The 21,070-nt window shown below is 33.9% G+C and overlaps 1 protein-coding gene across 3 annotated transcripts in view; it reads left to right on the top strand.

Moving 5' to 3' along the window:
- LOC137393243 (unconventional myosin-XV-like) overlaps nucleotides 1–21,070 on the top strand; it is a 42,475-nt gene that overhangs the window by 19,865 nt on the left and 1,540 nt on the right. For 2 of the 3 annotated variants that reach the window (XM_068079702.1, XM_068079700.1), the window contains exons 11-15: nucleotides 2,878–2,974; nucleotides 11,111–11,355; nucleotides 15,185–15,252; nucleotides 20,641–20,836; nucleotides 20,920–21,003. In XM_068079702.1, the coding sequence (XP_067935803.1) occupies nucleotides 2,878–2,974; nucleotides 11,111–11,355; nucleotides 15,185–15,252; nucleotides 20,641–20,836; nucleotides 20,920–21,003 (690 nt within the window). Of the gene's footprint in view, nucleotides 1–2,877; nucleotides 2,979–8,879; nucleotides 8,888–11,110; nucleotides 11,356–15,184; nucleotides 15,253–20,640; nucleotides 20,837–20,919; nucleotides 21,004–21,070 lie in introns of all 3 variants that reach the window. The other variant, XM_068079701.1, reaches the window with a different exon arrangement.

Below are 21,070 nucleotides of genomic sequence, written 5' to 3'. Positions count from 1 at the left end.
GTTAGAACTATAAGCAATTCAGTTTGTTGCTCAATTTGGTGCAAACTTCAGGATCTATGATTCGCTAGTAAAATCATTAGTAGCAAAATTGCCAGGAGGTAGAATCACTAGTAGGTGAAAGCGCTAGTAGGTAAAGTCGCTAGTAGGTGAAATCGCTAGTAGGTGAAATCAATAGTAGGTAAAATCGCTAGTAGGCAAATTTGTCAGTAGATAAAATCACTAGTAGGTGAAATTACTAGTAGGTAAAATCGCTAGTAGGTAAAATCGCTAGTAGGTAAAATCGCTAGTAGGTAACATTACCAGTAGGTAACATTACCAGTAGGTAAAATCGCTAGTAGGTAAAATCGTTAGTAGGTAATATTACTAGCAAGTAAAATATCTGCAACACGCTGGTTAATATGTGTTCTCGATGTGAGTAGCCTTTGTGTTAGTATTTTTCCTATTATTTGATAGATCACCGTTCTGATTGCTAAATGATTATGTATGATTGTGTAGAGGATTATCTTTTACATGTAGCTGCAATGTGTATTCTGCTCTTTATTATAATTACAATTCAACTCTTCATGAGCTGTTGTGCCTATAACAAGATACCAGTCACATGATGTATCACATGTTTAAGTGAATAGCAGTTGGATTATTACTGTTATATACTTTAAAAGTCATGCAGCATTCTAGCATTTTATGAACATAAAATTAGTATATTCTACCTTCTCATGTGTAAAAAAAATATGTTCTTAACTGTAAACCTCCATGATTTAAATTTTTTTTAAATATGTCTAAACAAGTTTTTAAATCAAATGGTTCAAACACAAAAGTATTTGCCCAATTATTTTTAAAGCTGTTTAAAAGTTAATCTAAACAAATTTGAAGTGGCTGTTAATAATTTATTGATCCTGTGAGGACAAAGAAAATTCAGTCTGGTTCTTAAATTATGATAGGATGTCGTAACAGTTCCATGTAGTCCGTTTTTCTACTTACAATCTGTCCACAGGTAAAAGTTTGGTATGAATTTCTTTTCTTTGATGATTATACAAAATGAGTGAGCAATTCCATGTTTGCTTTATTTGTCAATTGAGAAACTATTTTAGTAAAGTTCAAAGTAGATGTAAATATATACAATGTGTACATATAAATCTCAATGTTTTTCGTTCGTCTGTCCAGTTAGAGCGATAAAGTTTTAGGAACATCTACAGTGTAAGAAGGAACATTTTAAGATCTCGGAGCCTCCAAGTTGGTAGACCAGCGATATAATTCACCACACTACGATATCTAACTGTCCATAGTGATGAATGATTGGGATGATATTCATTACATCAGTTAAAATACTCTTGGGTTTATTAACTAGCACAGGTGATCATTACGCATAATGTAATGATTATCAAGCTGGTTTCAAACACCGCTATTGTTTTAGCAAAGATTTAGACGACCAGTTTACTAGCTAACCATATAAGTTACTCAAAGTCATTGGGTCATTTTTTTATTACATGTGCAACGCTGGGAATTCGGCTAGTAGGTTTATAAAACTAAGATGAACTTGATAATATATCTTTATTGTAGTGGTTTGGAGTGAATGACAAAAAGTGCTTTTTGTCATTCATGGCCTTTTGCAATAATATTCCTTCATTAGTGTCTTAAGAGCACTTTTCGCTTACTACCTGTAGAAGTATGGAGTATTGTTTCATTTCTAATTTCGTACTCTCCGCAGTTGTAAAAAACATATCAGTAGTATTTGTGATAATTGGCATTTGCGATAAACAAGTTGGAGATAAATGTAGTAGGTGATGCATTGATTGTAGAGAGGATAACTCTAAGTTTATAAGTACACAGGCACCTCAATTAAAAGCACCTAAATAATCCGAAGGCAGTGAACGTAGATTGATGTTATAGCATGTGAAATAAGCCAATGAATTGCTCTATATGATGCTGGAAGGTCTGTAATTGTTATTGAACAATGTAAAACGGTTTCTTGTTTATGCACTTTGGGTTTGTCCCAGCCACCAGTGATTTAATATTTGGTATAGACCGTATTGTTCTTGGATTTTGGTGTTCGCTATTGAAAGAACGTACATATATTGATTTACGCAGCGTTGGTTTTGAAATGCATGATTTTGGGTGGAAAGTTTCCAATCGTTTTTGAAAGGATAGTTTCAGTGGCAAAATCGTTTAGATATATATTACAGTATATTGTGCAACTTCAATCATTTACATACCTACTTGTTCTGTGGAGAAAGCTAACACGGTTCTTTTTAATTTGCATCATAGCCTCCTCATTTGTGCATGCTGCGTGACACCCTATAAAGTCTGTTAATATCCAGGTTTTCACATAGATACTGCGTTTGTCTATTTCAAGTAGTTTCAAGTCATTGAACTCAATCATTGATTGCCAATAAATAACTTGTCTCATTTGTAAAAGTACAGATGGCTTCTATACATCTTTATGATTGATAACTTCCTATTTAGCCTCTCTTGTTAATAATTTTTTTAGCAATCCTTTGTTTGATAGTTCAGAATGTCTGCACATACTGAGTTTAGCTCAGCTTGTTTAGAACCTCATTTTGCCTTAAACTATATAACAAATACCTAAGTAGCTGCGTATGGTACTGCAATCTTCATTCAATTTAAAGTATTATGTTTTAGCAGCCTGATGGATAAATAGGTAAATATAATATAAAATATATATAAAAATATATATACAAAATTAATTATAAATAAATATTTATTAAGAGAGGCTGTTGAAAAAGTTCCTTATGATGCTTATTGATGTTTGGGCCCCTTGTCTACACAAAAAGTACCTGTTCATGTGAATCAGCTCTCATCATCTGTGCACTTCTCTTTAAACCATATCAGTCTGCGAACTTTGAGCTACCATTTGTCTAGCTGGTCAAGGAGACACTTGAGGAAATATGTACCAAACTTGGAGTGATTAGCCAAGCTGAGATGGAGGAATACGCTATGTTTGCTCTCTACAACACAGGTTTGTCTTTTGAATGCTTCTTGGACATTAAATGGAATCAAAATAAAAATTAAATAAATATATATAAAATATATATGTAAAATAAAATATATATAAATGAAATAAAAATCTGAGCAGCTTTTACGCATGGCACTATATAAATGTTTATCACAAGTTTATATAGGGACTGTTGATAAACTTACTGTCAGATGTCAATATATTCAATGATTGTATCTGTAAATAAATATTCTTCATATTCTGTAAATGAAACTTCTTATATTGAATATGAATACTTGAGAGCGAAAGTCTCATTGCTTTTGTTCAGTCGTCTCTCTGTGCTTTGGCAAATTTCTGTTATCGTAAATTATTATTGTAGTAGCACAGTAGCACACTAGTCCTTTTGCTTTTAGCTTTTGTAGGATCTTTGAAAAAATGTAGCATTGGTCATCTGTTTGCTAAACAATTTGTTTCGAAACGAGCCAAATCCTTTTCAGGTTACTCACAAAAGATTTTGATTTTAGTTTCTGCCGGAAAAAAAAATTTTTAAGAATAAAAAAATCTAGTCGCATAATCATTAATCATATATTGTCTGTTAACCGCTTGCTGTACAATATGTATATTTCGTCATATTTTATTTGTGCAAGAATTTCAATATGCCCCCAAAAATTTTAACTAAAGCATCATCTATAAATTTCGACTTATGCTCACGTCGATTTGGTAAGGACTCCACCTCTCTTCCACATTGCCTTCAACATAAAAGCACTGTGACAATGAGAATCTCTTTTTATTGGTCACTTTATTTATTTATTTCCTTATTTATAATTGATCTTTTGCATTTAGTTTTTCACATCGGTTATATTCTTTTATTGCTCTACGTCTAAAATATTTATTGTCAAGTTTTAGAACTGTGGAACGAATTAGAAAATATGCAATACTTTCTCATAAGGATATCCGCGCCAGCATAGGATGTTTTTGGCATACAAAAAACATTGAGTCGGATCAACTTAGTATTTTGAAGTTTGACAGTAGGCCTTCTTTTAAAATCGAGTTCACTGCTGTATAACTGGGATATGTCATAAGAAACATGCTTGACAGCGTGTCCTAACAATATTTAATCATTAATAGAGAAAAAAAAGGTTGAAAAACCACCATATTCCCAAATACAATTGTTCCTGATAGTGTCTTTCAGCACTTTGTCTTTTAGTCACGATAATTACCGAAGCGGAATGGTCCAATTTAGCAGGTCAAGGATAAAGCTAAAACTAAAAAAAAACAGAAATTGGGTTTAGTTTAGTTTCACAAGCAGTTGTAGTCAGAGCAATTGAAGTGTTTATGAGACTACACGCATATATCATATCAAAAGTTTTGCAAAAATTATATTCATAGTTTTTTAATTGTAGTATAAACTGTATAGTCTCAAACATGCTGACACAGCTGTCTACTTTTTACAAGAAATGGCTGACTAGTAATGATGTTTTTCTTGAAGCTTTTGCTGCAAAGGGAGAAAAATTAAAATAGCGGAAAATATATTGTTTACTGTCAGCCTTGGTGTGATTATGTAGTCTAGGTAATTATGTAATGCATAATCCTGTGGTAATACTGGCTTCTGAAAGAAATTTACATTTATAATTTGGAAACAAATGTTAGCTTTACTTTTTGTAATTGTGCGATTTGTCCTTTCACTTCATGGGCATGTGACTTTGAAGTTGTTTTGGTTTAATTTTAGGTCTTTAAGCTCATCATCTCTTGAAAGAGACTAACATCAAAAAATTTTTTGTTGCCATGCGTTTTTCTGTGACCCTTCCACCTCACATAACATATGCTGTTGCTTACATTATGAGCACTGCTGTCGATAATCTGTACTGAACCATTTATGTTCTGATAAAACAAACCTTTTATTCAACATTTTAAATAGTAATAGACATAATATAAACATATAATAAACATTAAATATAAACAACATATATCAGGCTTTGGTTATTATTTTGCAATAGTAACTTTTATTTTAGCTATTGCTCTTTTCAAATTGAGGGGTCTGCGTAGTTAGTAGTAGTAGGAGTAGTAATGATAGCATTAATAGTAATAGTAGTAGTAATAGTAGTAGTAGTAATAGTAGTAGTAATAGTAGTAGTAATAGTAGTAGTAATAGTAGCAGTAAGAGTAGTAGCAGCAATATTAGTAGTAATAATAGTAGTAGCAGTAATTGCTTTAGTAATAGTACATGTAGTAGTAATAGTAGTAGTAGTAGTAGTAGTAATAGTAGCAGTAAGAGTAGTAGTAGTAATATTAGTAGTAATAATAGTAGTAGCAGTAATTGCTTTAGTAATAGTACATGTAGTAGTAATAGTAGTAGTAGTAGTAGTAGTAGTAGTAATAGTAGCAGTAAGAGTAGTAGTAGTAATATTAGTAGTAATAATAGTAGTAGCAGTAATTGCTTTAGTAATAGTACATGTAGTAGTAATAGTAGTTGTGGTTGTAGTAGTTGTTTAACATCATTTCTTGTGCATTGCATATTGACAGCTGCTGTCCTTTAGGGAATTCATAAACTGTGCCATAGGTTTTTTATTTCTGTTATCTGATGATTCTATGCATAAAGATGGAGCATCTGCCATGTGCAGATGTTGACCTGTTGATCTGCAGATGTTGACGCTGCCGCTGATGCTAGCATGTTCGCTTGTATTAGAAATGTTTGATAGTTATTATTGCTGCTTTGTTGTGACTGGCTTGCTCATCATCATCAATGTGTGTTTTAAAATGGAATCTCTAATAAATTAGTTGGACTTTGCTAAGAACTCCCGCCTCTTTATGGTAGTGTAACACCATTTAGAACTTTCAAAAATTTTTAGTTTTTCAATTTTTTTCAAAATTGTTAAATTTAAATAAAAAAAAAGTCAAATTCATATTAAAATAATATGAATTTTAAAAAATTTTAAGATCACATTATTAATTAAAATGGATTTGAGTAAAAGTCAAGGACAAAAAATCTTACTTATATTTGATGCCTCCGGTGTGCTGCACAGAACATTTGGTGCAAGGCTGACGCTTGTACTAGCGGCTTTCAGCAGCTTTTATTTTTGTTTGTTTGTTTATTTTCATCTATAATATAACCACAAAAAATAACATGAAGAGTGTTTCTAACAGTATAAAAAGACAAGAGAAATAGAAAAAAAAAATGTCACTCCAGGGAAGGTGATGATGAGGTCCCTGTGCGCAATAGCAAGGCTAATCAAGGCGCGGAACCTGAAAGTAGAGTCAGCAGAAGTATGTCTAGTTGGTTTAGTCGTCTGGTTGTCTGAGGTAGCGCTTCAGTTCATTTTTGAAAGAATTAGCATTTACAATTTTACGCAGTGTAACCGGTAGTAGATTCCATAGCAATGACTCCTGATAATCCAAACAACATTGACCAGCTTTTGATTTAAACAATGGTATTTTTAGGTTTATGTGTGTTTGACGAGTAGTTAAATGTGTTATCGTCCTGTTATTGTTTGTTTCGTAAAATGTGTTGTGTGCTTTTATCAGTACTTTGTATTTGTATAACTTTTTAATAGTTAAAATTCTATTTAGGTTGAATAGCGGATTAGCTGAAAAGTCATAAGCTTTCTTGTTAATTATTCTGAGTAAACGGTTTTGAAAAACTTTAATTTTGTTTAAGTAGCAGTCTGGAGCATTTCCCCATGCCTCAACACAATACGAGAGTTTGGAATTGATGAAGGAATTGTACAGAATTAGCAAAACATCGTTACAGAGGTACTGAGACAATCGAAAAAACAATCCAGCATAAGGTCTAAAGTCTTTTAACAGTTTGGATATATGATTGCTCCAATTCAGCTGAGGGTCAATAAGTACTCCCAAAAATTTTATATTGTCAGATTTATTTATTGCATGACCATTAATTAGTAGGGATTGTTCATTAAAGTGGTACGAGTTCTGTGGGTTTTTTAATAAAATGTAGCAAGTTTTGTTGAAATTAATTGTTAGTTTATTTTGGTTGCACCAACTCTGAAGGATTTTTAGGTCTTCATTTATCGAATGCATTTGCTTGTGAAGGTCTTTGGATTAAAAAAAAAGATTAGTATCATCTGCATACAATATTGGTGAAAGTACTTTTAATTGACATGCTAAGTCATTAATATATATTAGAAACAAAGTTGAACCCAATACAGATCCTTGAGGAACACCATATTTTATAGATTGTGGTGTTGAAAGGGTAGTATTTACTTTTGTTCTTTGACTCCGATCTTTTAAGTAGTTTTCTATCCATTTAATAGCTGTTAATTTGAAACCAATAGACTTCAATTTTAATAACAATATATCATGGTCAATGGTATCAAATGCTTTGCTGAAATCTATAAATATACCAAGAACACAATTTCCCTTGTTAAAAGCTTGGAATGTTTTGTTTGTAAAGGAAATAATTGCATCTCTTGTTCCAATACCTTTTCTAAAACCAAATTGATTGGAGTCTAGAATGTTATTGCGTTCAAGATAGTCCATGATTTGGAAATTTATAAGTTTTTCTGTGATTTTGCTAAATATCAGAAGAACTGAGATAGGCCTATAATTTTCACATTTATTTATGTTCCCTTTTTTATACAGAGGGTTAATTCTTGCAATTTTCATACCATCTGGAATAATTTGTGTAGTTATGCTTTTGTTTATGATGCGGGAGAGTATACAGCTTAAAGAATTAGCGTTGCGTTTAATAACTTTGCTTGTAATACCATCTAAGCCAGCAGCTTTCTTTTCGCTTAAAGAATTTATTGTGTCTATAATCTTTTGGCTGGTAACTGGATGTAATTTAAAGCTTGGATTGTAATCGGGTAGTCTGTAGCTCAAAATTTCAGTTGGAAGCTTTTTTGCTAGTGAGGGTCCAACGTTAGTAAAATATGTATTTAGTTCATTAGCTATTTCTATATCTGAACATATTAAATTGGAAGCGTTGGAAATAGCTTCAAGTTGGGTTGGTACTCTGCAAATTTTTGATGTCGATTTGTTCAATATTTGTGTGTTAATTACTTTCCAAGTTTCTGAAGCATTGGAGCAATTGTTAAAACTGTCCTTGAAATAAGAAAATTTTGCATTCAATTCGGTTGACAGTTGATTCTTGAATTTGTTGTATTTAAGTTTTAATTTTGTATTAAGAGGAGACTTAGATAACTGGCGGTAAATATTGTATTCCTTTTTAATTTTATTCAGCAAAGCATTGGTCAGCCAAGGTTTGGTATATTTGAATCTCTTGTTCCCGAAGGACCCAGACCTCTCAAGAGTGGATTTTGCTATCAGATTTTGAAGTGTTTTAATAAAAAGGGTGTAATTTGTGTTGAGACATTCAGAAATAAAAATATTATCCCAATTTGTATTTGTTATATATTGTGCTAATCTATCGTAATGAATATATTGTTTATTTGTGGTTGAAAGGTTACTGATTTGATCGTCAAAATTAGAGTTTTTTGTACTTATGTAAAAAGTAGGTAGATGATCACTTAAATCACATTTAATAGTTCCTGAAAATATGTTGTTTTCCATTGTGTTTGTTAAAATATGATCTAAACAGGAATGCTTTTGCTTTGATAGTCTTGTTGGAATTGTAATAGTGTTTTCAAAATTATATAAGGAAATTATGTTTTTATAGTTTTCACTTGCTTTTTTATCTAGATAATCAAAATTGATATCACCTAAAATGAGGTACTTAGACTCTGAGGTAGTTGCAAGAAACTGGTCAATGTCATTTAGAAATAAATCAAGGTCGGAACTAGGCTTACGATAAATTATAATTACCGTAAGGGAATGAACTGAAGCGCCACCAACTAGTCTAAAAGCGTGTACATCTGTCCCTCTCATTGTGATATCTACCGTCTCAACGGCCATGCCACACCGCACATAAGCCCCAGCACCACCGCCCCTGGAGTGTCGCTGTGTACCTGAGAAAAAGTAGTTCTGCAATGTAAAATTTGAAGCTTCATTCTCGTAGAACCAAGTTTCAGTAACACATATCACATCAAAACTAGTGTTAATTGTTGAAAGAAAATATTCAAAGTCGGTAAATTTATTCTTTAAACTCTGACAATTAAAGTTCAAGACATGAAAACTATTAGTGGGTAACCGAAGCTGGTTGAAAGAAAATACAGATTGTGGTACACAGTCTACACAAAACTCTGCCATAAATACATATAAGCACCAGTAATAAAAACAAATCATGATTACTGCGAAGCTTCCAAATCATCCAAGTCACTTTGGGTTCTTATCTGAACAGCATCTGATTCAGGAGTTTTACGTAGGTAAATTCTTTGATTGAAAGTCCAAATAAACCGGAAGTTTTTGTTTGTTTTAAATTTTCGAGCTTTCCAGAATAGTTCGTTTTGTTCTCTACTTAAAACTTCGTTGATGTAGATTCTGTTTTTCTCTTGAAATCCTAAGAGTGAAGTATCAATAATATTTTTTCTGTATAATTGAAAAAAATTGGCTCGTTTAGTTGTCTGGATGAATTTAACAAGAATTCTGAGAGTCTGTCTAATCCTATAAATATTGTCAATATCTCGTGTAGGGTTGATGTCATCAAGTTTTGCTACCTTCAAAAGTTTTGAAAAACCTTTCATTAAGTTCTCACCACTTTTAAATGGAATTCCGTTCAGCTCTATGGCTTTAGCTCTGTTGAGATGTTCATTAGCTTCATGTTCATTTTACCTTCAATGTGCTTCTGTACATGTGCTCTTTATTTCTCCTTAATCACTGTCCGCATCCCTTCAAACTCTGTTGTCTCCATGTCCCTTTAATCCTTCTTTAGCCACTATTCTTCTGATGTAACCATGTCTCGTCTAATCCCTCTTAATCGCTCCAATTCACAGCTCTGCAGCCTTGAGCCAATGACTATGATCTCCCTAGTATCTACCATTGGTCATGCTGTTGTGTGATACATCATTCTCTTTACTAGGCTGACACATTTCCATTACAAGCAATCCCTGACATCTTCTTCAATCCTTTCCAGTTGGCCTACAACTTCTTCTGTGTTTTACTCCCTGTTCCTCATCTTTTCAGCAGTTCTGCAATATTTAAATTCCTTCTCTTTTGCTTACCAAGCACCCTATATTCCATCATACCTTTCTACTCACATAAAAACAAAGTTAAATTGTCTCAACAAATATAGATACAGTAGGTATTTATAATGAGATTGCATTATGTCTATAACATTAAATATTGTTTAAGAGTATTTACATTGAGTTTGCATTTTCACAACAGCATTAAACATTGTAAAAGAGAGCTGTGATTGTTGCTGGCAATTTACAACTACCACAGGCAAACTGAAGGCTGCAATGCCTGTGCAGGCGGCAATACTTGCATAGGTGCAGGTAGGCTGCAATGCCTGTATGTGTGGCGTATAAGAGAGACAGTTCGTAGTGCGAATCCTCTTCTCCAAAGCTCCGCCTTCCAAATCTCCTGGTCCAAATCCTATCACAGGTAGATGATACTGTGTAAGCGTGTGTCTTAGTGGCTGATTTTAGAAACTCGCCTTTTTGTTCACACTCCATGATACCAGGGTCGTAAGGTTAACCAGTTTACTTCCAATATAAGCGCCGACCACCCACTCAAGGAGTTGTTCTACCACATTAATCTATCTCAATCATTTAGAAATGTGAATAGGTTTAGTGTGACCATAATTATAGCTTTTTGTCATGACTGGCTCTATTCGGAAAGAAAATGAAGATTTTTTTGTTTTATGTGATTTAATCTATCTTAGTATATATTATCAAGCAATTATTGTAATACTTCTCATTGTGTATGTTGTACATGTGGCGCACTGCCACAAAGTTCTGTGTTGACAATCCTGTTCCAATTATTGAACGCTTTATTATTACAAATATCATGTTATTTATCAAGATTTTTTTATCCATGCTCATTGTATTTTATTTATTATATTGTTATTTATATTATTTATTTGTATTATTCAAATTTTGTATGGCAATATTGAAAAGCTGGCTGTGCTTTCAAATTTTTTGGAGTTGTTGCATCACATGAGCATTGAATAATAACACAACTCCTCACCTTGTTTCGCCACCTTACGACAGCTCACACTTCAGTTCATATGTAATCACTGCACGATTCTAATATATCTTCTCTATTTAGGTTTTATAACCATAATAATCTTATCTGTATATGAAGGTTCGTCCAACTGCGTACGGCTGAAAAGAGAAGAGTACGTAATGGACATGATAACACAGATGAGATTGGATCAGGTGACCTGCAGTCTCCTGTTTGAGAGGATTTGCTGGTACTACCAGATACACTATGATGTGATCACGACTGAATGTACTAACATGATGTATCAGCAGGCTACTCAGCTCTACCTCGATGGTTGGCTTATAACCATTCCTGAAGCTGGTTCGAAGATCCCAGTCCGTCTCAAGGTCAGACTAGGTCATTTGTCATTATAACAGCCAAGAATTTTGAGTTACCCAATGCAGAAAAAAATTGTAGGGAACCTAAATCCCATTTTCCTTATCACGACCTCAAAAAGCTAAAGCATTGTTTCTAACCATTCTAGTAAATAAATCCAAGACTATATTGGTGCGGGCTGATAACTCTCATTTGTAAGGGTGTGATTGATCTATTAAATTTACCACCTCACTATCATAAGGCCATAAAAAACTTTCTCTTGAACACGATCAGGCATTTCCAATATAACATTAATTTAGATAAAAGCATCGAGTAAAATACATGTATGCGACAGTTTACAACAACAAATAGATATGTTTATAATGATACAATTTCAGCATTGGAAACAGGGTAGTAGATGATAATGTCGAATAATATTCTTATGTTAGCTCAGCAAGAATCAAAGACAATCAATCGTTTAGAAGACTCCTAGTCCAAAGATGCTGAATCATGTCACGGTATTGCTCTGAATAACCAGGCAAGCACTTGTCTGCATTTGCTCAGCTGAAACCGATCCTTATATGGGTGGAGGTTATGTAATACCATTGTTCTGGGGTAGATCAAATTTGCAACGCTGATTGCTTTTAGCTGCGCACCAAACGCAATTACAAAGGTTCATGCTCATTTTCTTCAGGGTATTAAATGTAGTTATTCTCATAAGTTGATTATTGATTTGCTTGTAGCGCTGCCTCAGGTTTTACATCTTAAAATACCGAGTTACAAGAATAATTGTCTTGCCTGTACCCAGCATCTCATTGAAGTGAATAATAGCATTTAATGGAGTTGCTGAAAGCACCTCCCAATGGTTTCAGCTCATTGGCAATTGTCCTTATTGGGTTTTTCAGCAAAAAAGCATTTTGCCTTTTTGTTGTAAAAATGCTTATTTGGATGAAGAAAAAACAGCACACTTGCTTTCTAAAAGAGTGCGGTCATTATGGGCTTATCTCTTTTATGTTGTCAAAGATGAAAAACTATATTTACATTACACAGTTAGTAATGCATCAGACTATTAAATGCCAGGCAAAATGAAATGCTTTAAGCATTAACTCAATGCCAATAAAATTTGGTAAGTTTTATTCATCATTTAATTAATTTACTAGCATTTGTCTATACTTGTTAAATTACTGCTAGTGTAGGGTATCCCATCTCAAAAGTAGGAATGTACCATTACCATTTCTGCAGGGAATGGTGGGTAATGCTTTGAGATTGTAAGTGAGTGGCATATAGATGCAAAATTTACTCTAAACTGGATTTGTAACATGGTTCATAATGAGTAAACTGATAATGAATATTGTAGCGTATGCTAAACAACATCTTTCTTCTGCTACTATTCACAGCGTACACATAACTTATGCTACTATACACAGCATACACATAACTTGTGTTAAAAAGAATGACACAACCCTTTGGTTACACAAATTTGACATAATCTTTTGCATTGTAGCAACAATTATGAACTGCGCTCTAAGAATTGTACAGAGTAGGTTGGATGTGAAAAGCTGCTCGTGTAGCTTCTTAAAGGTCCAAACACACTAGGCGATTTTATTGCGAGCACCATGAGGAGGGCGGAGATATCGCTGGTGTCTGCCTAAACACACTTGAGCGATTCACTAGCAAACGATATAATGGGCACGCTCACAAACTGCCAATAAAATTTCGTATCATTAGTTTCTTCGGAGTTGTTAATAAATTTTGGTAAGCCAATATTGCGCTGTCTAGGCAACAGCGTAAACAACTTACGCTTTTGTTATTAAACCTATGTTACTTTCACCGATTGTACACTGCTTACACTACAAAAAGACAAAAAAAGGATTATTGTATTTTTAACTGTAATATTTTATGATTTTTATATATATTTTATTTTGTAGTAGTTTTTTTATATTTAATATATTAAATATTTAACATTCTCAAGATGGTAAACCTGCACAACGATTGACTCCAAATGTTGGTTTTCAGCTCTGATTTTTTTAAATCTTTGTTTGTTATGGTGTACAGGCCTGGGAGTGCTTTTATTAAATTTATGAACAATTCTGCGTTCGTTCTGAAGGTGTTTCAATCGTAACAAAATAGGTAGCAAATTGTTGCAGCTGTACGTTAGTGAGCATCGGTAAGAAATAATTACCCGTCATAAAATTGCATTTTGGTAAAAACCAACCAATTGAAATGCATCTCACTAGCGATAAAGTTTTGTAGAGAAAGTCTAGCGTTATCGCTCTGCATGAGCTCGCTGAGCTAGTTCTAGCGCAGATTAGCGCTACGCAGCGCGATATCACTCTAAACATCGCCTAGTGTGTTTTCACCTCAAGTGTTTGCTAAAATTTGCTGCTTATTACATAAAGATGCAAACCTGTGGGTTGCTAGGGCTGAGGTTATGATAGACTAAGCCTCCCTTTAGTGCCACTTAAGTTGAGCTAAGCTTGCCAAAGCTCTTGTGAGACCAAATTAACTACATTATCCAGCCATCTCAAATTAACATAACTAAACAGGTTGCTTGAAGGTGCATAAAAGCCAACGAGTTAAGCCTCTCATCGCTGATTTGAAGTGTTGTGTGCCTCGACAAAAGCATTTCTAAGTTAGGTATACATCACAGCAGACCTACATACGTGTAGTTTACAAGTTGGGACTTTTTTTCATTCTGGATCATCTTCTCTATGTCTTTTGGATATGACAGACCCATTTCTCTTTCTCCTCCCCCCCTCTCTCTCCTCTGTTTTCACTCTCTCGATACTAAGACAATGTTCATTGTCTTGCACATTTTTAGGTATATTTTTAGCTGCTAGCCATATTTAATTTGAACACTACTCAGCGGATTAGTTCAGCCTTACATACTAGTTCAGTGACTCCTCTGCTCTACTCACTAGACAGTACTGATGTTGCCTTCCGATCCTCTGCGCATACAACTGGTAATACCAGGAGTCACACCAGATGTAGAAAGTAGACAAGTTGACTTTAACTGAGCTGAATGATGTACCTATTTTTTATATATATACCTATTATATATACCTATATACTTATTATATATACCTATTATACATACCTATATACTTATTATATATACCTATATACCTATTATATATACCTGCCTTTTTTTAAGAAGGAGAGAAACTGTTAGTTATACTAGTCACCAAACCTTTTAGAGAGTTATTTGCTCTGTTTAGTGTACATGAATTGCTTATTCTCATGTCCTACTTTCAAGTCATGTGGTTGATAGATCACATCCATGAACCTCTCACCAATGTCATCTTTAAATCTATTTCCATAAACCTTTCGAAAGACGTTTGCTCTGTTTAGTGTACATAAATAGCTTATTCTAATGCCCATCTCTCAATGCATGTGGTTAACAGATCACATACATGAGCCTCTTACCAATCTCATCCTTAAATCTATTTCCATCCAGATGGTTAGTAAACAAACGTGTACTTATCTGATGGGAACAAACATTGACACATAAATCTCTAGACCTACTTGGCAATGTCAACAGAAGTGCATATATATTCATTACTTGAAAGTGTCTTTTCAAACAAATCACTTTTATATCATCAGCCCATCATAATAAATTAATTAAAAGTAGAACATACGGAGACATAAGAATACATCTTTTTATAAAAAAAAATTCAGTATATACAACACGCTTTTCAGTATTTAGACCTGCTCAATGTAAACATTCAAATTTGTTTGTACGTGATTATTTTTAATGCACCAACTTGTTGTTTAGTTATATTTAGACTGATAGTTTAAGAATTTAATAGTTCCATAGCTGTTGTTTTCTTCTATTAAAACCGCCTTCTTTGCTGCTTGCAGGAAGATATTCTTCAAATAGCTGCATTGATGTGGAGAATCGGAGAGAATGATGACAGCGCTTTAGAAGTGTAAGTATCTGGGGCAATGCTGGCATTCCTTAATGGAGCTTCAAGAGCCACTGTGTGGGTTCATATACTCTACTGAATATCATAACAGTACCTATACTGGCTTCTAATTATTCCCACTGTGAGGTGTAGGTGTGTCTGGGAAATCCAAATAGGTACAAATTATCTAGTTTAACATGTGAAAAGGATGTTTTCTGAAACTTTCTTGAAGTTTCTCTAGAGAAATACCCCAAATGAGAAAAGAAAAGTGAAGTGGTGCTTCTTGTTTTGTCAACTATCATATGTTATTAGGACTTGTGATTACCATCAAACGACTGAATCTCTGGTAGAACAAAATATCAGAAATATCGACACTACATTATTACAATAGAAAACAAGCTACGGTGTAGCTGCCCATCACCCAAGATTCACAATGAGACCATTTAAAGCTGAACTTACACAAAGTATTAGTAGATTTTATCAGAAAGTATCAGTATTTCTCTATTATTTGTTATTGATGTTTGAGGTGATATGACTGCCAGGATGTTTCAAGATTAAAATCGACAAAACATCATCGCAGTAAAAATGGTCAGATTCAAGCTAAAGTGCAATTATGATGTCTATAGTTGCAAAGAGACTAACCGCATATAAGCGCGTAACGCTGCAACCTTGAACACAATAGCCGATATCAACTATAGCAACAATAGGAACTAGTGACATCATTTTGCATATTTTCTAGTTCTGAGCACTTTAACAAGAGAGACAGGCAGCCGCGCAATTAGTAGCCTCATTCCGACCAGTATTTTTTTCCTGAGTTTAATGAATTTATTTTTGGTAAAGCTGAAAAATGTGAATACATAGAATAAAGTTGGCAAAGATCGATGTTCAAATCTTTACTATAATAAGAGCAGTGTCCATTTGTCTGTCCAAAGCCTCGCTAGGAGCGTTAGGAAAAAAGATTGCCTCACACAGGAATTGAACACAGATATTCAGATTCAAAGTCAAGCGTGCTACCACTGCACCACTCGACCACCTTTCCACATCCAAGATTAATTGTGCACATTGTTATTACACAGACAATCTCTTAAGACACTATTAATGCCAGAGTACTAGTATTGTACAATATTGTTACATACCATAGATATAAATACTTCTGGTATTACCAGTCAGTAACACAGAAGCGTTGTAATTGTCATGTACGTCATCGTTGGTTATTTATGTCAGAGTCAGCATTGCTAAAAAGATGATGATAGGCTATATCTAAAGAGTGGTCATATAATACACATACTGTACATACGTATTACTGCTCGACTCTTTGAATAATTGCATTGTGTCTTTGGCCTTGTTGCTAGCTTCTCTTTCATTTATTCACTGGATCAGCATCTTTTATTGCTGTAACACGACTAAAAAGTCAATCTAAAAATGTCTATTTTCAACTAAATTGGTCTCCTTCATTTTTACAGCCTGTATTAGCTGATTTATATATTAACCACGTAATTATGCAGCTACTATAAGATTTGTAAGTCATTACTAATGCCAAAGGACTCATCTAATAAGATACCGTATATTCCCGCATATATGTCAATTTTAAAACGTAAGTTTTTTTAAACCAAAGGGTCTGGCTTATATGCTCATAAATCTGATTAAAAGCAAACGTAATGACATTATGCTAACTTAATTTCAACAACTAAAACTCGAACCTTTATTAATCGAATTTATTAATAAAACTACAATATAACAATTATAATGGTTACCACTACCATTAACTCTTTGGCTACCAAGTATTTAACATGGGGCATATAAGTTGTCATAACATCAGACCTGACTAATTAGTATAAAATTTTACATCATCTGATGCCATAGAAAAGCCGCAAATGCAGAATAAGTTTGGACACTTTTGTGTCCTCTTCATATTATCGGGCTTGACAAGTTAAGCATGTTCTGAATCAGACGGGTTACCACTATTACTATAGCTTACGGTATTATTATTACTGTTAAAAATAAATACTCACTGTCACTACTACTATTGCCCAATAGATAGCCATCAGATTTCTACAATTTGTGAAACCTACATAGCTGTAATGTTTCTGATCATGGCGAAGAACCAATACATAGCTATAAAAATATACTTTTGATAGCGAAACTAAGGGAAACGCAAACACGTATTCCATTGGCTCACCGCAAACTGATGATTGCTTTTTTCAATTAAGCAATGACGTCAGCTAATTATACAACTACTCACAACAAGAAACATTTTGTTTTAGGCTTGCAAAAGCTGCTCGATTTCCGTAACTTTTTGCTTGGACAAGTACGCACGACATGTTACTATTTATAAGATCGACATATATGCGAGTTCTTATATATCCCTTGATTACAGGGCTGTTTTTTTAGGGTCGGCTTATATTCGAGATAAGCTTATATGCGACAATATACACTAATCCTCATGAGTCTTTTTAAATTTACTCAAGTGCTATTGTGGATAACTTAAACCCTGTTTTTTTTCCTATTAGACAAAGATGCTGATTTAGAGTGGCAACTGATTAACGAAAAGCTATTGATTTCAAATTGCTTCCACAATGAAGTTGGTTTGATTAGTCGAACAGAGAATGAGATTGTTTTTAGTAGTGAAGAGGCTGACAACAAGGAATTAAATAGGAAAGTGTATAATTGGATGTGTTTTTAAAATCTCATAGATAGAATATGAAGTCTACTTGTTCTGTGGTGCTGAGATGGAGGCACCCAGCGGCGATGTTAGTGAATTGAGTCTGCTGAATATTCTCAAAGCGATTGAGGCACTTTGAAATTCCATCAGTGATAAATTATCTAAACTTATCTATTATTGAGTTGAGTAAGGTATAAACATTTATTTAAGCCTATGCATAGCTATTAATTTGGAGTTATCATCTCCATGCTCTTTTCAATGATATAATAATGGCATGGTAATTGCTCTATCAATTAGAGAATGACTTGCTAGTGATTTCAATAAAAACATTTTTAGCACTCACTGAACATGCATGTTATGGAGTTTCTGGTAATTGTAGCCTATAACAAACACTAGCTGTCTGTAAAGATTTGTGGTTATGGTTTTCAATGATGCGTTGATAGACAAACCACTTCGATGAAGTTTACACCATTTGATTACCATTGCACTTTCTTGGATATCCATCAAATAATAACTACAGTTCTGTGGGGGTTACCATTCGTATCTGAACATCAAATGTGTGTCCCATCGTTGGTCTCTGCTCGTAGGAAATCACCCTTCATCACAGGTAGTAATAGATTAGAGCGCCTTGGTAAATGTTCAGCTGATAACTGAGTACTGCAGACCAGAAGACTAACCTGCTAACTAACTAAGACTAACACAGTCATCTGCTTTTGTTTCCTGTCAAATCGGCAAGGTCAATTAGTCAGACTGTGGCTGCTCAAACAGGAACTGTTGAAGGATTAAAATAATCATAGCTTTTCCTAAAGCTATTTTTAGGATTTTATGCTTGGTTGGTACATTTACTTCCAATGCCTTTATTCTGCTACACTAAATAGTTTCAAATGCTTGCATTGATATCGACTTAATGTTTTAGCATGTATCAAATAACCAACCCTACTAGTAATGAAGCATTTATTCAGTAGTGTAAGTTTTAGGGCTCTCTACCAGTCATTCCACAAAAAGTTTTGTTACAATCATTTTGGAGCACTGATAGTCTTAGACTGGTAATCACACGAGAATTATAGCATGAGGCATATTATTTTGGTAATAATAACTTGATGAGGATTTAATGACTCCCAATTTAAAGTCAATAACTAGATGTCAAGGGAGTTGCTTGATGTTGCTCATCTACTTTATATAGCGATCAGTGTAGCATGGAAGTTGGTATTGTGCAGTCTAGTAAGGCACAGCAGTTAAATGTCGATTTGGGTAGCCGATTTTGGTTATGTAGCAAACAGCCATCTTGGTCTACCATGTTTACAATTACGGTCATGCAGCATAGCTTTCTAGACATCTCTGTTGAGAAAGTGTTTTGTTTGAATTGAGGTTCTAGATCTATGCCTCAATAAAAACAATAAAGAAAAATTGAGATGAACCTCATTTGCTGTTTAGCGAAACTAGTTCTAATGACAGTGAGTGTAATTTTCTGTGATTTATAAAAATATTCAATGTGGATTTTGCCAATTACCAACCAACCTTTTTATCATTGCTAGATTAGCAATTCCAAACTATTGTCAATTTCAGCTTTGACTTATGTAGAAATCAGTAACATTGTGTCTAGAAAGTCTCAACATTACACCTGGTTTATGTATGTAGATGAGCTCATAAAAACTTAGATAGCTTTTAGTAATTTGTCCTATGACAGCTGCAGGGGGAAACAACTTTAAATACCTCTTATCTTGCATCTAATATAGCATTTTACAGCTAGTTTTCGGTACTTTTCTTCTAAGTATGGCAAACTCAAAATCGTGTCAACTTTTTTGTAGAACAGGCTCGCCGCCTATTCTGTCTCTCCATAAAGCCTTTGTATGTTTGTCATTCATTTTTGCCAATTAGTAAAAATGATTGTCATCCACAAGCATCCCAGCGACAAGTTTCTTGCAAAAAACTAAATATGTTCTATAGCATTCAGCGTTTGTGACTATTTTTTATAAATAGGTTTATGAGCACATATAAGCGAGAAATCATGACCCACCGCTTTATCTAAAATATAATTAGTGCCCGAAGTTCAATTGTTATATATTTATACATATACATGTATATATATCACTTTATTAATGTGTAACAAAGCAGCTATATTAACACTAATGATGAAAGTCATGTTTAAAATGTGTAAGAAGTTGTCTTCTTTTGGAAGTAGGTGTCATGTTGTGATCCACTCGAAGTAGAATTTACTGCACTTATGTATAACAAGAGTAGAAAGACCTTCTATAGCAAAATTATGAATGCTATCTTAATTGCAGCGCACTTTCGTTTTAAATTTTATAAGTAAATCAGCTTCCAATAGATGTATTTATGCTTTAATATTGGATTGGACAGTTCTATGGCTGAAAGTATCTGAAAGATTACAATCGAAATGAAAAAATCATTTTACCTTTTCGCTTATCCTAAAAGAAAAAACGGCTTTACTTTCCTTATCGTCTTAAACTAGCTATAACAAAGAGTAAGTTTCCCCTGTGTAGTCAAAAGCAATAATTGCTTTTGTCTCCCCTAGACTATTATTTATAATTATTATATATAATAGTCTAGGGGAGATGACTCTTTATTCCAGTTTCTAGTTTCAAAAGATAATAATTATAGTTATGAATGTTCAGAACTTTAGGTAGTTACTTTTCACTCTCTCTTATAAGCTTTGTATGCTTTGGTATACAATTCCTGTTTGTATCTGATGCAGAACTCAAAGTTCAAGTTGGTATTTCTCTTTGCAGACACACATGTGAAGACTTTGTTCCAGACATTGTGCTCTCCGCTAACATTCTCACACCGGACCAAATATTTCAAGGAATGAACAAATCGCTCACCCATTTTGATCAGATGTCATCAACCGAGCTTGATTTTAAAATAGATGTGCTCGACATTCTGCGCAGGTGGCCAATGTTTGGAGCAGCTTTCTATCGCGTTAAGGTATTGCCTATTAGAAAACAATGTAAGAGATCTTTCCCAAAGTTTAGCATCTGTGTTTCAATGTCTTGTTCTTTTGATTTTAGTGTGAGTCAGAACCAAAACTTGGAGGAGAGTGTATAATAGCTATTAACAGGGCAGGTATCCACTTCCTTCACCGCAAGACCCAGGCATGTATAACACTAGCTTTTCTCAGATATTATTCTCTTTTCAACTCGATTTAAGATGCGATTAACA

This window comes from Watersipora subatra, chromosome 4 (assembly GCF_963576615.1).
Source record: "Watersipora subatra chromosome 4, tzWatSuba1.1, whole genome shotgun sequence".
Taxonomy (NCBI): Eukaryota; Metazoa; Bryozoa; class Gymnolaemata; order Cheilostomatida; family Watersiporidae; genus Watersipora; species Watersipora subatra.
Note: the sequence above shows the minus strand (reverse complement) of the source record. Positions and strands in the feature narration are given on the sequence as shown.